Raw genomic sequence first — 15,752 nt, forward strand, 5'->3', positions numbered from 1 at the left:
CTACAGCTTCCACCTGAGGTATTTTTATGCTTTTTGTTGTTGTTGCTGCTGGTGTGGTGTGTGTGTGTGTGTGTGTGTGTGTGTGTGTGTGTGTGTGTATGTGTGTGTGTGTTATTTTGGGGGGAGTTTTCAAGGATGAATGGCAGATATAGAAGGGCAGAGAAATGAGTGAACCTGGGGTACATGATGTGAAACAAAAAAAACAAGAAGTGTTTTTAAAAAGCAAAAACATGAACATTTTAAATAGAGAAGTCAAGAATTTAATCTATGAAAGTTATTTATTAAAAAATATTATATTTCTGTTATTTTGCTTGCACAAATATAACCTGAAATGTTCAAGTACTAAGCTATGTTAAAGAATGCACTTCCAGACTGCAAGTTTAAGCATGGACTATAAACCCAGGTGCAATGTGAAGAACAGCCACTAGATGGTAGTAATCACAAACAAATCTATGCTAATTAAACCAGGCTCTGGGCATACCAGACCAAAAAGGAAAAAAAAAAAAAAACCTTTTACTCTTATAATTAATACAAAATATTTGTAAAACAGAAGTAACTTGTAGAAACAGAATTTTACTAAAGTCCAGGCATTCTGTATTACATCTAGGAATATATATTTATATACATCAATATATTATCATGGCCTAAAATGATCTACCGTATCTAAGTTACCAGGCATTTACAACATTTGTACGTAAAGTATTTTTAAATCTAAAAGATGCATATTAAATAAAAGATATTAGGTTAAAGGAAATGGTATAAGTTCAGAATCAAACACTTAGAAATGAAAGCATATAATTTATATCTAAGGAGGCTACTATTTATATTATCAATAGTATATTCATAATCTTTTCTAATTGATATTTCTATTTCGGGCCATGTATGTGTGTGTAGTATACATGTGTGTATATATATGTGTGTGTGTGTGTGTGTGTGTGTGTGTGTCTGTGTGTGTGTGTATATATATATATATATATATATATATATATATATATATATATATATATACACATACATACATACATACATGTTTATGGGCACACGTGTGTAGAGTCCAGATGTTCCCAAGGGTGTGTTCGTCAGCTGCTCTCTGCTTCATTTACTGAGGCAGGGTCTCTCATTTGAACTCACAGCTCCTCCATCACCTAACCCGCTCCCCAGCTACCCAGCATGCTCCAAGGATCCTCTGTTCCTTCCTTCCAAATGCTGGAATTACAGGCAGCTGCCACACCTGCTCAGCATGGGTCTAGGGATCCAAATTCTGCCCTTCATATGTGCGTGGCTTCACCAACTGAGCCACCTCCATGGCACCAAGACTTCTTACAAGATATCACAATGACAGGAACTAATCTTTAAGACATTCTTTAAGTAAACAAAATATGTGATGAGCTTGACATTGATATAAAAGTTTACTAATTGAATAGAAATCAAAGATTAAAAACTAAGGTTCACTGGACTGCAGTAAGCAGTTAAGTGTGACCAATAAATTCACTGCCTTTTCACTGGATCTACCACAGGCAATTAAAAACTACAACAGGACAGAATTAAGGCTTAAATATGGCACATACTAGGTAGCAATGGAAACATAATTAAGTGAACTTGAAAAGAAAGATACATTGCCTGCCTCCTTCTCCTTACTCATTTCTTTTGTTTGGTAGATAAAATAAAGAGATGCAAGAAACCTTTCAAACCAGGAAAAAGGGTTAAGCCAACCTCCAGACTCAGAAATAGTTCAACATATGAAGTTGGGTGTATCATTTTACATAACTGAACTATCTATTTTTATATATAGAATAAACCATATATAATCTAATTAAGTTTTTACTCAACATTAGGTATAAAATTGATTTTAGTGGGCTGGAGAGTTGGTTCAGTGGTTAAGAGCACCGTCTGCTCTTCCAAATGGTCCTGGGTTCAATTCCCAAGCACCCACATGGCAGCTCACAACTGTTTGTAACTCCAAGATGTGACACCCTCACACCAGTACACATGACTTTAAAAATTAAATGAAAAACAATTTTTTAAATTGATTTTAGCCACTTAAACAACTTAATATATACTAATACTAATTCCTATGTTTGGAAATAACAAATACTTCTCTCACCATTTAAATTTACTATGTAAGTCGAATAATCATTTTGTATGATGTTAAAAATATTCAGGATTTAATCTTCTAACTGTTCCCCATTGTAGATTTATACATCCATACCTTTGCTTATAGAATTTTCCCTTCTCAAAGGGAACTCTTCCGACCCCACTGCATATATGTCTACAGCCTTAAAGTGACAGCAATACTTCTTTTAAAATTCTCTTTCTGCTTTTTCCCTTTGTACAATCTCATTCAGCTTAAATTTGTATATATCCCTGGCCAGCATCAAAAATAATATCTACAATCAGAATTACCTAACAAATGCTTAATAAATTCTTAGCTTTAGTATGTGCACTGCCTTGAGAACTCTACACTTTAAATGAGGTATAGGCATGTTAGCAGTACTATGGAAAGGTCACTTACTGAAAAACGCCAGCATGAAAATGCCATCGTTGCCCACTCTCAGCTGGTCTACATCGCTGAAGTCATCTCTTGGTGTGCATTCTTCCTCCTGGCTCTGTAAATACATACCAAAACATTTTACTAAAACAAGTAGAACTTTCACATCTTCAATTTAAGAAGAAGTACATCAGTAACACCTAGTGCTCTCAAATGGTCATACATTAGCAAGTATTACTTTACTAAAGGTGCTGATGAGATTAAAAATCCTTAAAGGCAAACACAGAGAAGGTAAGTTGAAGGCTGGGGAAACGGCTTGGTCAGTACAGGTGCAAAGACCTGAGTTGGGATCCCCAAGCCCCCGTAAATGCCTGACACTGCAGCACTAGACACCAGAGTTGGTGAGACAGGAGAGAGGCAGATCCCTAAAGCTCATTTGCCAGTCAATATGGTTAAATTGATTAATTTTTGGTTCAGTGGGAGCCTGTCTCAAAAAAGAAAGGTGGACAGGGGTAGAGCAAATAACACATCCCACACTCACCTCAAGCCTACATATATAACATTTACAGAGAGAGGTGGGAGAAGATGAAAAAAAAGGAAGGGAGGGAGAGAGGGGAGGGGGGGAGGAAGGGAGGGAGGGAGGGATAAAGAAAGTTCAGGACTATGATACAAGACAGATGTGATACTACTCTATAAATGCCAAGTGGAAAAATACAACTCTCACAATCAGTGATGGAATGCAAATTTGTGCAACTCCTGGTTAGCAAGTAGGCAGGATTTATTAAAAATAAAAGTGTATATGCCCTCTGGTCCAGCAATTTTAACTCTTAAATTATATACGTGTGTATATTCCCACTTAAAATAAAATATTACAAAAATCCTGCAGTGACGTTAGAAGAGCAGAGGACACAATTTAAATGTCCCTTGATCATGGGCTGTGTTGGGAGATGGCTCTACATGCATGTTTCCACGTCTGCATGTCTTCCATATGCAAATACTGACTGCCTTCTTCTGGATACTTAACAGTGGAAAGCTTTGAAGAGGAGTGGAATCTCCTGCAGAACATTCCTAACGACCCTAGTAACACAGCCCACAGCACGTGGGGACTATCACTCAGTCCCTGCTGTGGGAACCGGGGCTTGAGGAACAGCAAGAGCAAGACCACTGCTACTGCTATGAACAATGAAGTCTTTACTTCTGACCCAAGTAACTTCCTGCTTCTCTCCAAAATACTGGAAACTGACAAACTAAGAATCTGTCTGCAAGCTTAAAATTCAAGTCAGTTCTGGTAGACGGATAAGTTATAGGGCATACATCCTACGAAACTAAAAAATTTAACATTAAAAATTTAAAAGGTTTAAAATATCTTGGTGTTTTTACTATTATAATTATCTCTAAAATATACTATGTAAAATACTGTTTGTATAGTATACCTTTTGCTTAAAAAATAATATACTAACATATATCTTTGCTTACAAACATAAAGAACTCTAAAAATTACTTGCAAAAATCTGTTATCATTGATGGTTTCTACTATTTAAGAAATGTTACTGCAAAAGGTTTTGCTTCCTTAGCCTTAGACCCTATAGTTCACACAAAACAAACCTGGATGCTCTTCTAGAGCCTATACTACAGTCAGATGGAACGAGACGATAAAGACAATCCAAGTTATTTACACAATTAAAAGTTTTAAATGCGAAGGTGGAAAGATGGCTCAGTGGCTAAGAGCAGTAGCAGCTCTTCCAGAAGACTCTGGTTCAATTCCCAGTACCCACATGGAAGCTAACAACTGTCTGTAACTCCAATTCTGACATCTTTACACAAACACACATGTAGGCAAAACACCAATGCACATAAAATAAATAAATCATTTTTAAAAGGTGTGAATGCATGTATGCAAGAGGAAAAGTTGGAATTGGTATATGGGGGTAGAGAAAGGGGAAGGGAAAAGCAAACACGAATGAAAGATAGAACAATGTAGCTCTGGTGACAGACCACAGGAGAGCGAAGTCCACGAACAGCAGAGAGCCGTGGACAGATCCACAGGAAAGAAAAGAACTACATGGGTGGCACTCGTCAGAGTGAGCTGACTTAGATGAAAAAGTCACTATGTGATATCCCTGAAATCAAAAATCAGGAAGTGACAAACACATTGAAAAGTAAGATAAAGGGCGCCGTAGGTTGAGGCAGTGTACAGACAAGATCAGCAGAAGCCAAGGAGGCCAGGGGCAAGAGACATTGAGTTTATCTGAGTGCAACGTGACCACTACTGACATACGTAGACAAGAAGACAGGCAGACTACACAGAAAGAAGGATTTTTATATTAAATGCACAGAAAGCCACAAAAATATTGTCAAACAAATGGTGTTTTTACTCTTTGAGGTGTTTCCGCTGCTGCAGCTGCCATGGCAGCAGCTTTAGCCTTTTCAGCTTCATCATATGTAGGAAGAGAGGTAGCAACACTGTACGGTGGTGGCACAGGGTAAAACTCACTGTAAACTTCAGTATCTGAAGACAAAAGAAGATTTTTAAAGGATAATCATTAAAAACAATTGAATATGATTTTATAGTCATGATCATACTTTAATAACACAATAACACACTAAAGATTACTATTGCTACTATATGTCTATAATATAAGCCATATAACACAGAACCCTGTTAACCCTGTATAATCAATCTTTTTCGTCCCATGGTTATTATAAAGAGGATGGGATGATAACTATCATCTAAAAGATGGCTCGGACTCAAAAAGAGCTCCAGACTGAGGGTTTTTGAACACTATTTGGCATGTGCACATGTGTGCAACTCCCAGGAGGACATTTTCTCCTTGAGCTGTGTGGACTCTTGGCATCAAACTCAGGTCAGCAGACTTGGTGATGACTGGCCTAACCTGCTGACTCACTAGATGATCCAAATGTGAGAACTGGAAAGGAATTTTGGACCAGGAGGTGGGAATTTCACAGTACGTACCATCTTCTACGTGCTCACTAGTCTGCACAAAGCAGCTCATTTATCCACCCACTGTTTCATAGGCAAACCAATCAAAGAAAACAGTAAAACTGCATCCATGTGGTGCTGACCATGCGGCCTCTGTTCTCTATATATCAATGTTAGCAACTCTGAGATCCAGGAAAATGACATGACTTGCAAGTCCCAATCAGGCCATAAGTGGGAGCACCAGGAACCCTCTGCTCTGATGAGCTATGCAGGATAATTTTTCTATGTTAATTTCAGCAACTACTCTAATCTTTTAAGAAAATCCCATTTCTCAAAAAAAAAAAAAAAAGAAAGAAAGAAAGAAAAGAAAATCCCATTTCTCTTTGCCTAAAGACGGATAGACTTCTATTTTTTTAACTCTTGCTCACTTCTCCTTCAGTTTTCCCAATATCCACATAGTTCTTTAGATTTTTCTATTTATTAACAGTTTCTGTCTCTGGTAAAGTGTTTATGAGAAATAGCCACCAAAAATTCTAATAAAACAGTAAGTATCACTGCTCACTTTAAAAACAAAAATACAGAATATATTTCTAATATAAGTAGTAAGTTAAGTGCAGCATGAACTGATGTTTATAGTAGAATCATGACCGAGGAAAATACACTCTAAAAGCGATGTCAAACAGTAAGTATGGAATACAGAATTTCATCCAACTATAACTAAAATATTTTGATCTTTTCTACACTAACTTACACTTTTCTCTGTTAGAACTCCTTGTATCTCCAATAGGAAACATTTTTACTATAGTATTATATTTTCAGCTACAGAAAAAAAAATATATTTTCAGCTTTAAGAAAAAAAATAAGTGATCAATATAGGCTAAGAATCTGAAGTGAAGTTGTTTCTAGTCCAATGATAGTTGTAATAACAGTACCGTTGAAAAGTGAGAACAAAACTAAGGCAATAGCACTGAAATGATGAATTTATAAATGCTAAGTTTAAATAGCACACATCATCTTCTATAGCAGCAGCATGTGACATCTTGAAAATCTTCAACAGAGAAAAGGATCAAGCCATTAACAGAAGGCAGCGGAGACACCATGAGCCCCAGCATCAAATGCTGTGATTACCTTCTCTGCTCTGTGACCAAGGCTGCTCAACTAGGTTTCAAGTCTGCACGCTCCGTCTCCCAGTCTCCCAAGGACTGGGACCTCAGTCAAGTCACTGACATGCTACTGAGCCTGACTTTCCATGCATACAATGGCATTACAAAGGGAAGTTGCCCTCAAGAGCAATGTGGATAAAATACACAAGTATTACACAAATACTGATGCTACTCAGATGTAAAAAAAAGAAAAAGGTTGTAAAAAGAATTAATAGAGAATACAAACCACAGAAAACTAGGAAAGATCATGTTTAACACATAACTAAGAAACAAACAAAATTATGAACAATTTTTCACTAAAGAGACTGCAAATCTAGAATGACTCAGTTCTTGTGGTTAATTAAAAACATGAGTATCCTGCTAGCAAGAGCTGTAAAAATAAAAAAATAAAAAGACTCATCTCCACAGAGGATACAGTAACAAGTGAATACCCAAGTGCCAGGTACAACTGGATTTATAGTTGAAATTTTTCTAATCTTTAAATATATGCTACATTATCTACTCCAGGATCATGGAATCAGAAGAGTCTCAATTTGTTTTCTATTGCTGAATAGGAAACTACAAAGACAGCAGATAGAGCTTTGGATCCCACTAAGCTGTACAAGCTCTACTAAAGGACTCAAAAAAACCTAAGTCCAGAAGAGATTAAGCCATGGCATGACAATTCATTCTAAAAAGTGAAGATGGATATAGTTTTTGAAATCTAATATAATTTTATTTCAATAAAAATTAAAGCAGAAAGCTAGGTAACTTTATGACTGAGAAGCGAAGAGTGACTGTAGAGCAATGGCTCTCAACCTTCCTAATGCTGCAGCCCTGTTAGACACTCTTTGTGCTATGGTGACCCTGACCATAAAATTATTTTGTTGATACTTCATTTTCCTACTGTTATTAATCGTAATGTAAATACGGCTGGTTTACAGTTTCAGAGTTTTAATCCATTACCATGCAGGAAACATGGCAGTCTGCAGACAGACATAGGGCTGGAGGAACCGTGGGTTCTGTATCTTCATCCACAGGAAGCAGAGGGGAAACTGGATGTTTCACAGTGGGCATAGCTTGAGCTTTAAGACCTCAAAGCCCACCTCCATAGTGACACATTTCCTCCAACAAGGCCACACCCCCTACAATAAGGCCACGCCTCCTATTAGTGGCATTCCCCGGGGCCAATATTCAAACACATAAATCTTTGCAGGCCATATCTACTCAACCATCACAGACATTTGAACACTGCTGAGAAATTACACATTGTGGCTACAGAAATAACGATGAGTATGATAACCTGACACAGAGGACACAGAGCAGCAAGCAGCAAACACTGACTTGTACACAGCATTATTACTGCACATACGGCAAAATACTACGCACACTGTTCATGTCTGCCCACACATACCCACCACGTTCTTATTCATTCCTGTCATGATTAACTTTCCATACAACTTCATGAACATATATGCATAAAAATGTGTGTGTGTGTGTACAGACAAGCATGGTGTGTGTGTGTGTGTGTGTGTGTGTGTGTGTGTGTGTGTGTGTGTTTCTAAGTTCATTTAACAAGCTGGTGTAGTGGTACATCCTGCACTCTGAGCACACAAGAGCTAGGAGGCGCACCCAGGAAGACCCAGGCCAGCCTAGCACGTGGAAAGACTTGATCATCACACAAGAGCACACTGTCAGCCAGGAGAGGGAGTGGCGAGTCACTGCTAGCGCCTCCCACCTGAAGTTGTAGGTGCTTCCACAGGAATGCTGCTGTACGGTGGAGGAGAGGAGTCAGCTTCCAGCGCAGGTGCTGAAGCAGCAGCTTCCGCCATCTGTGCTGCCGAGCTGGAAGTTGATGGCTGCTCTACAGCAGATGATTCCGAATTATCTTCTTCATTGTGAAGCTGAGCAACAAAGAAGAAAATTAATGTAATCAATTTGTTGTTCTCTTTTCACCGCAGCTAATTTTTAAAGATTATTTCAATGTTAAAGGTATTCAAGAAAAAAAAGAAAAATTATCATTTTAAGAGGTGAACAAAAAAATTAACCAGTATATGGCAAAGCCAAAACTGTAATCAGGAAATAAATCCATTAACATAACCCTCCAAGCAAATGCTCTTACTTCTCAGAGTCTTGCTTTGTATGTGTACTGAAATTAGGTTTTCCATTTCTAATGTTGATACATATTTTCTATAAGTAAAAACATTTGTTGGTAAGTAGAACACACCCATATGTCTACACACATGGAGCTGTAAGTGTCCCATCACCCCAGCAAGTCTGCATACCTGCTTAAGCTCAAGAGTCAACAGGGACTTTTATCAAACACAACAGAGTTGACTGTTAACAAAAGTAGATGTTTTGTTTTCATCTAAAACTGCTTGCCTTAGTTTGCTTTCTGTCACGGTAATAAACACCATGACCACAAGAACTGTGTGGTGGCTAGTATTTCATTTCGCAGGTTGTATCATCAAGGAAGTCTGTGCAGGAACTCAAGCAAGAACCTAGAGGCAGAGGCCATGGAGGGGTGCTGTACCGTCAGCCTGCTTGTTTTCTTTCTTTTTTCCTTTCTTTCTTTCTTTCTTTCTCTTTTTAAAACATGTTTATTAAATATTTTTACATATATATTTATATTATTACACATATATACAAGAAACTAACTGCAGCAAGAAGAACCACAAAACAACCAGGAATTTTATATATATGTTGCATTCACAGTGTTTTGGCTATTTGTCTTTGGCAGCCTGGAAGAAAACATCCTTCCTATCTTGGTGAGTCTAACACTCTGAATGTAAATCAGTATCTATCTCTTAAACACCCAAGACCACCTTCTCAGGAGTGACCCCACTCACAGTGCGCTGGCCTCTCCCACACCACTCAATCAAGAAAATGTCCATAGACTTGCTTACAGGCCAATCTGATGGAAGTATTTTCTCTACTGAAGTCCCCTCTTCTCAGATGATACTTGTTTGTGTCAAAGCGAAGAAAACACACACAGATACATACACACGCAGCATAACTAGACTTTAAGATAATGAGGACATAATCCCATTTAGTAATACTTGAGAACAATCCAAATCTCTAGAAGAGCACAGCAAAGAACAGTTCAAGTTTAGAGAAGAAATTTCATTCTTGTTATTTCAAAATTTTACCCCATAAGTAAATTAGCATAGGCATTAACATTTGTTTGTTTGTTTGTTTGTTTGTTTGTTGAGACAAGGTGTTCCCTATGCAGCCTCAGCTGGCCCAGAACTCACAGCGATCACCTCTGGAGTACTAGGATTAAAGGCATGCACCACCATACTTGAGTACTTTAATATTTTTAATAGATAAAATGCAGTAAAATGGAAGTAGAACTTCCAGTTTTGCATATCTCCAAAGCACAAATATTAAGATATACATTACTCCCTATAAGAAAAGGTTTTCTCTAACATAAAATTTACAGCAGCTCCATTATTTTTTTGTTGAAAATGGTACAGCACAGAACTATAGCCATCAAGAATGTGCCTAAGTAATGGAAATCAGAAAACATATCTATCTTTTCAAGAAAATGAAAGGAAAGGATATCAGTAAGTCTATGAACCAATTATAGAATGGACAATCAAATTTATATTACCAGACTAGACACTTCAGAGCTTCAGACCTGTGTTTCCCTTTCTAAATCCATTTTTAAAAAATATTTATTTATTATTTATACAGTATTCTGTAAGCCAGCAGGCCAGACGGTGGCACCAGATCTCATTATAGATGGCTGAGAGCCACTATGTGGTTGCTGGGAATTGAACTCAGGACCTTTGCAAGAACAGCCAGTGCTCTTAACCTCTGAGTTATGTGCTCTTAACCTCTGAGCCATCTCTCCAGCTCCACTAATCCATGTTTCGAAAGGACTCTTGATTTATGGCCAATTCTTTCTGTTATATCTCTCAATGTCCAGCGAATCTATATAGTGCTCAGATCTCAGCTTAACAGCACGTTCTTAGGAAGTCTTTGTGGTCTCCTGAAAGGATTCTTTGCCATATCTTCTCAACTCTGAGCAGTATCTAAGCAGCCCACACTGTCCTAGCCCTGCCTCTCTCACACACGTAACTTGTCAGGTTGTGGTTTTCTTGCACAGTAGGGATCCATCCAGGGCCTTGCACAAACTGATCTCTACTAACAGCTTTTTAACAATCCTGCCCACAAGTGATCTTCAAAGGGTTTAGAGCAACCTTATTTATATAATCAATAATTTCCAACAGGGCTCATAGCTCCTTTTCACAGGAGAACATTTTAGGTAGCCATAGATATACAAAGCTATAAAACAAGTATACAAATCAAATACTTAGTGAAAAGAACCAAGCTGCCTCCTAAATAACTGTATTTAAGCCCATAGATTAGAGCTTCCATCAACCCTAGTCAGAGGAACTTCTTTTTGCAGTGGTCATGGGAACTGACCCATTAAATGGTCAAAATGAGAAGTGACTTGAACATTGCCCCACACATGGTACATTTACATCACCTGCGCCAACCCTCAGGAACGTCACAGAAGAGACATAAGGAATGCGACCACTGTGGGGAAGAGGGCGGAGTGGTGTGCCAGGCTGGCCGGCAGGCATCACAGGTGAGCTGTGATTATTAACTAACCACCCACGATCTGGACAAGGCTGGGCCCTAACACCTGTCCCAGAAGAGGGAGGGCTCATGAGACCCCACCCTCCTTGAGTATTTAGAGTTAACAGCTGATGGACAAAAGAGAGCCATTTTCTTCAGCGGTTAGCCACTAGTAAGGTGCCAGTGAAAATCTTCACCCGTGTTCTCATAAGCAGCTATAGTCAACTTACCAAGGCAGTTCTTTGATATACATATAATTTACCATTAAGGATGAAAGCAGCAGGGCGTGATGGCGCATGCCTGTAATGCCTGCACCTGGGGAGGCAGAGGCAGGAGGATCTCTGTGAGTTCTAGGCCAGCCAGCTCTACAAGGCAAGAGAGTACAAGACAGCCAAGGCTACACAGAGAAACTCTATCTTTTGGGGGGGGGGGCAGGAAGCAAATCTGTAAACAGATGAGATAGATGTACTTATTCATAACATAAAAACCAAATGCTGACTTAATATATGAAACTGCAAGAAACAGAACAACTTCAACATTTTTTCAGAGATGATTGGCATTTTGATGTCATAGTTATCAATGCTGAGGAGATTGCTTCACACGAATATGCAGTATAGGGCAGAATGAGGTAAGTATGTTTAGAGTCATTTCGGAAACATCAGAAAACCTCTTTAATTCCCAAGTGAAAATTCTTCAAAATGGTTTCTTTGTAAAACTGAAATCACTAACTCAAACAGTAATTTAAAAAACCAAACAAACGTGCTCGCTTCGGCAGCACATATACTAAAGTTGGAACGATACAGAGAAGATTAGCATGGCCCCTGAGCAAGGATGACACGCAAATTCGTGAAGCATTCTATATTTTTATATATAGGGGGAAGAGGTCTCCCTCAATCACGGACATAGGGGAGGGGAGAAGGGAGGAAGTGGGAGGGAGGGAGAAATAGGAAGATACAAGGGAAGGGCTAACAATTGAGATGTAATATGATTAAATTAATAAAAAATGAAAAAATAAAATAAAATGGCAGTTGAGCAAAACAAACGAACAAACAAACAAACAAACAAACCTATGTGTGTTGGGGTAGGGGTTATGGGTGTGTGTATGTGGCTGTTCACACCCGTGCGAGAGCATGTGGAGACCAGAGGAGGGCCACCATATTCTTTGGAGATAGGGTCTCTCACTGCACCTGGGCTAAGGCTAGTAGCCAGCAAGCCCCAGTGATCCTTCTGTCTCTGCTCCCCCAGTGATGAAGTGGCAGGTATACAACTGGCCATGTGCAGGTTTTTACACAGGAACTAAAATCACAACTCAGGTCCTCATGTTTGTGCAGCAAGTGTGTTACCCACTGAGCGTGGAACCTCTCAAACAGCAAACTGTATAGGTAAACCTGGTAACTCAATACAACCCAGAGATACACTCATTTTGTACTTACACACTGACAAACAGCAGGAGGAAAATAAATTTGATTTCTATAATTAAATCAGTTTCTCTAAAAGCAAAAAATATTTGTATGTACAGCAAATATACTGCCATTCATAACATACAAGTCTCAAATGTAAGCTGAGATTTTTTAGGTAGTGTCAGTGGCATTACACTGCACAGTGCAGTTGCATATGCAAAGTATGTATGTGTATTCAGAACCAGGGTAGTGTGGTTGTATAACACAGTACTAGCAAGCACCACCACCACCAAGCACTGCCAGAAACATTGTGAATTCAGTACATGTTTCATCTGTACCTAAGTTTTGGGTGTTGCACACATGTACTGGCTCGTTTTGTCAACTTGATGCAAGCTAGTGAGTCCCTCCGAGAGAAAGGAGCCTCAATTTAGAAAATGCTTCTATAAGATCTGGTTGTAGATAAGCCTGAAGGGCATTTTCTTAATTAACAATTGACACAGGGAGGACCCAGCCACTGAGGGTGATGTCATTCCTGGGCTGCTGGCCCCAGGTTCTATAAGAAAGCAGGCTGAAGAAGCCGTGGGGAGCAAGCCAGTAAGCAGCACCACTCCGCGGCCTCTGCATCAGCTCCTCCCTCCAGCATCCCGGCCTGTTGGAGTTCCTGCCCTGGTTTCCTTCAAAGATGCACTACAACGCGACACAGAAGTGCAAGCCAAATAAACCCTTTCCTCCCCAACTTGCTGTTGATAATAGTGTTATGAGCAAAAATCCCAGCAACAGAAACCCTATCTAAGACAATACCCAAAAACCTTTTATTGTCGCCAAACTTGTGCTCTCCAACATTCCGTTACAGGACTCCCAAATTTAAAAAGTGTTTTACTGTCCAAAGATATCTATTAAAGTGGAGGTTATGTTTGTCTTAAATACTGTGAAAATAAAAGTAACCCTCCAAAACCACTTACTCAACCCTGCTTAAAGTGAAAAGAACGTGCATTATAGGCTACTGTTCACAAAGAGAATATAAAGGAAGAAAGCGAAGGAGAACAGCCTTGCTACCTCTTGCACTGTGAAGTCCCTCATAGCTCGTCACTGACTTCCTTCAGTTAAAGGGTAGGAAGGAAAGTTTTTTCATCTCAAAGATTTCCAAAGAACAAAGAAATCATGTAGGTGGGGTAAAGATCTTACATAAACTTCCACTTTCAAAAAAATTACACCTCTGCTTGAATTCCTCTTCATATGCTAAAGTTGAGCATAAATATCTGGGAGACCTAAGATTCCCTGCCGTCTGTACAGCACACTCATTATGTTCAGCCCCTCAGTTGAACGACGTATGCTACTTAACATGTTGTATTGACCAGAACACCATAAAGGGGGGTGGGAATAAAAGGTAACCGTAGGGAAGATACATTTGATCAAGGCACGATACACACACATGTACGGTGAAGCTCATTAACATGTACAACTACTGTATATTAGTAATAATGAAATACTAGCTCACTGTCCCACGATATGAAAATACTTATAAATCTGCCTTATATTTAGTCCTCTTTGTCATCTGGGCAATATCATTTAAAGAAATGATTAGCAGACTGCTGACCTAGTCCTTAAGGAGGAAAAATGGGAACTGGGGTCATTAAACCACTTGAACGGTTCCTCTTTGCAAAATGGCCAAGTAGAATACGTCTCCTTTGTCTGCTTTTCACTACCTGTTTACTTCGCTGGTTTACTGAGGAGGGGTAACTGAGCCCAGCCTGCTAGGCTGCCAAGGCCCACACTCTGATCTTACCACCTCAGGAACACTGCTTCCGCCTGCTGAGGGCTGGGATCAAGGGCTGCTCCACCACATCACGCTTGGGTTTGCTTTTAAAAGGCAGAAGTTTTTGAAGTCTAGTCTCTAGGCTTGGTGTAGTATCTGTCCATGGCACACTATTCTAGTTCATCACTTCAAGCAGGTTTTTCAGGTGAATTTATTAGTGGGTGCACTATAGTTTTAAGCAATTAAGGAAAATACATGACTTCCCCTAAAAGGCTTCCTTCCCTCTTCACTACAGACCACCACGTTAGGTGGGCACTAGCCCTCCCGACTGCAGACCTACAGACTAGCTGTATCACTCACCATATTCCCAACACCCAGCAAGGCCCTCCTTCTGGGAAGGGTACCTAGGACAAAGACAGAAGCTAAAATAACAAAGTAACCTACTTACAGGACACTCAACAGCATGTAACTACAGACAGGAAGAGAAGGAAAGTATCTGCATAAGTAAGGAAACATCTCAGTCTGTCTCGGTATAAATTATCAGAGTTCACTCATTTTCAAGTCAAACACGCTTCCCATCAAATCACATACATTTAGAAATAACAATACAGGGAAATTGTAGTTTTTAAGCTTCCCTTCCTTAAATGGCTTAGGAACGAAAATTTAGAAACCCAGATGGAAAAGATGCTACAAAACATTTTTATAAGCAGAAAAAAAGTTTAGGAGATAATGTTTGGCTTCATAAAGCCACTTAAATGTGGAGTTTTAAAAAGATTCTAATGCTGATTTTATACTTCACTATACATTCCATTCCATACAGGGACACATAATATAATAGTAACAGCAATTTGTAATAAAAGCTTTTACTCCTTTCCTGTCCCTGTAATCAAATAAAATAAGAACATTTTGACATATCTTCCAGAAAGTTTCTAATTTGCATGAACTAAAAATATATCACCAAACTGGTAGTTGGTAAAGTTTAAAGACTAAAATTGTCTAAGAGCACATTTCCTAATGAAAGGCTGAGATATCAAACCAAGCATAGAAAAATAACAAAACAGATGTCACTGGACTTGGAATATGTCCCTTTTAGCTATTAGAACCTGAACATTCTCTAAGATTTTAAAACAAAATTGTTGGGGGTAGAGTCTACTGAAGCACAAACAGGACGAGTAACTTTAATCGCAAGCACTCTCTTGGGAAGCACCAAGACGGTGCTGTCTGAGGAGGCTCTAAGGCTCTAGAGCAGCCGCTCTCACCCTTCCTAACGCTGCTGCGACCCTTTAGTAGCGGTTCCTCATGTTGTGGTGACCCCCAACCAGAACAATTATTTTGTTGCTACTTCATAACGGTAACTCTGTTGTTGTTTCAAGAGTACCCAGGTTCAATTCAACAGCCACATGGCAGTCACAACTTTCTGGAATTCTAATTCCTGGGA

General features: G+C 39.1%; 1 protein-coding gene across 1 annotated transcript in view; it reads right to left on the reverse strand.

Annotated features, from left to right (window-relative positions):
* The window catches only part of NDFIP2 (Nedd4 family interacting protein 2), a 49,614-nt gene that overhangs the window by 13,460 nt on the left and 20,402 nt on the right, over positions 1-15,752 (reverse strand). Inside the window, exons 2-4 of the mRNA XM_084767522.1 lie at positions 8,310-8,475; positions 4,864-4,997; positions 2,513-2,606 (exon numbers count right to left, since the gene is read on the reverse strand). Coding sequence (XP_084623648.1) covers positions 2,513-2,606; positions 4,864-4,997; positions 8,310-8,475 — 394 coding nt within the window. The remainder of the gene's footprint in view (positions 1-2,512; positions 2,607-4,863; positions 4,998-8,309; positions 8,476-15,752) is intronic.

Source organism: Acomys minous (genome assembly GCF_964271855.1).
Source record: "Acomys minous genome assembly, chromosome: 18".
NCBI classification, from domain to species: Eukaryota; Metazoa; Chordata; class Mammalia; order Rodentia; family Muridae; genus Acomys; species Acomys minous.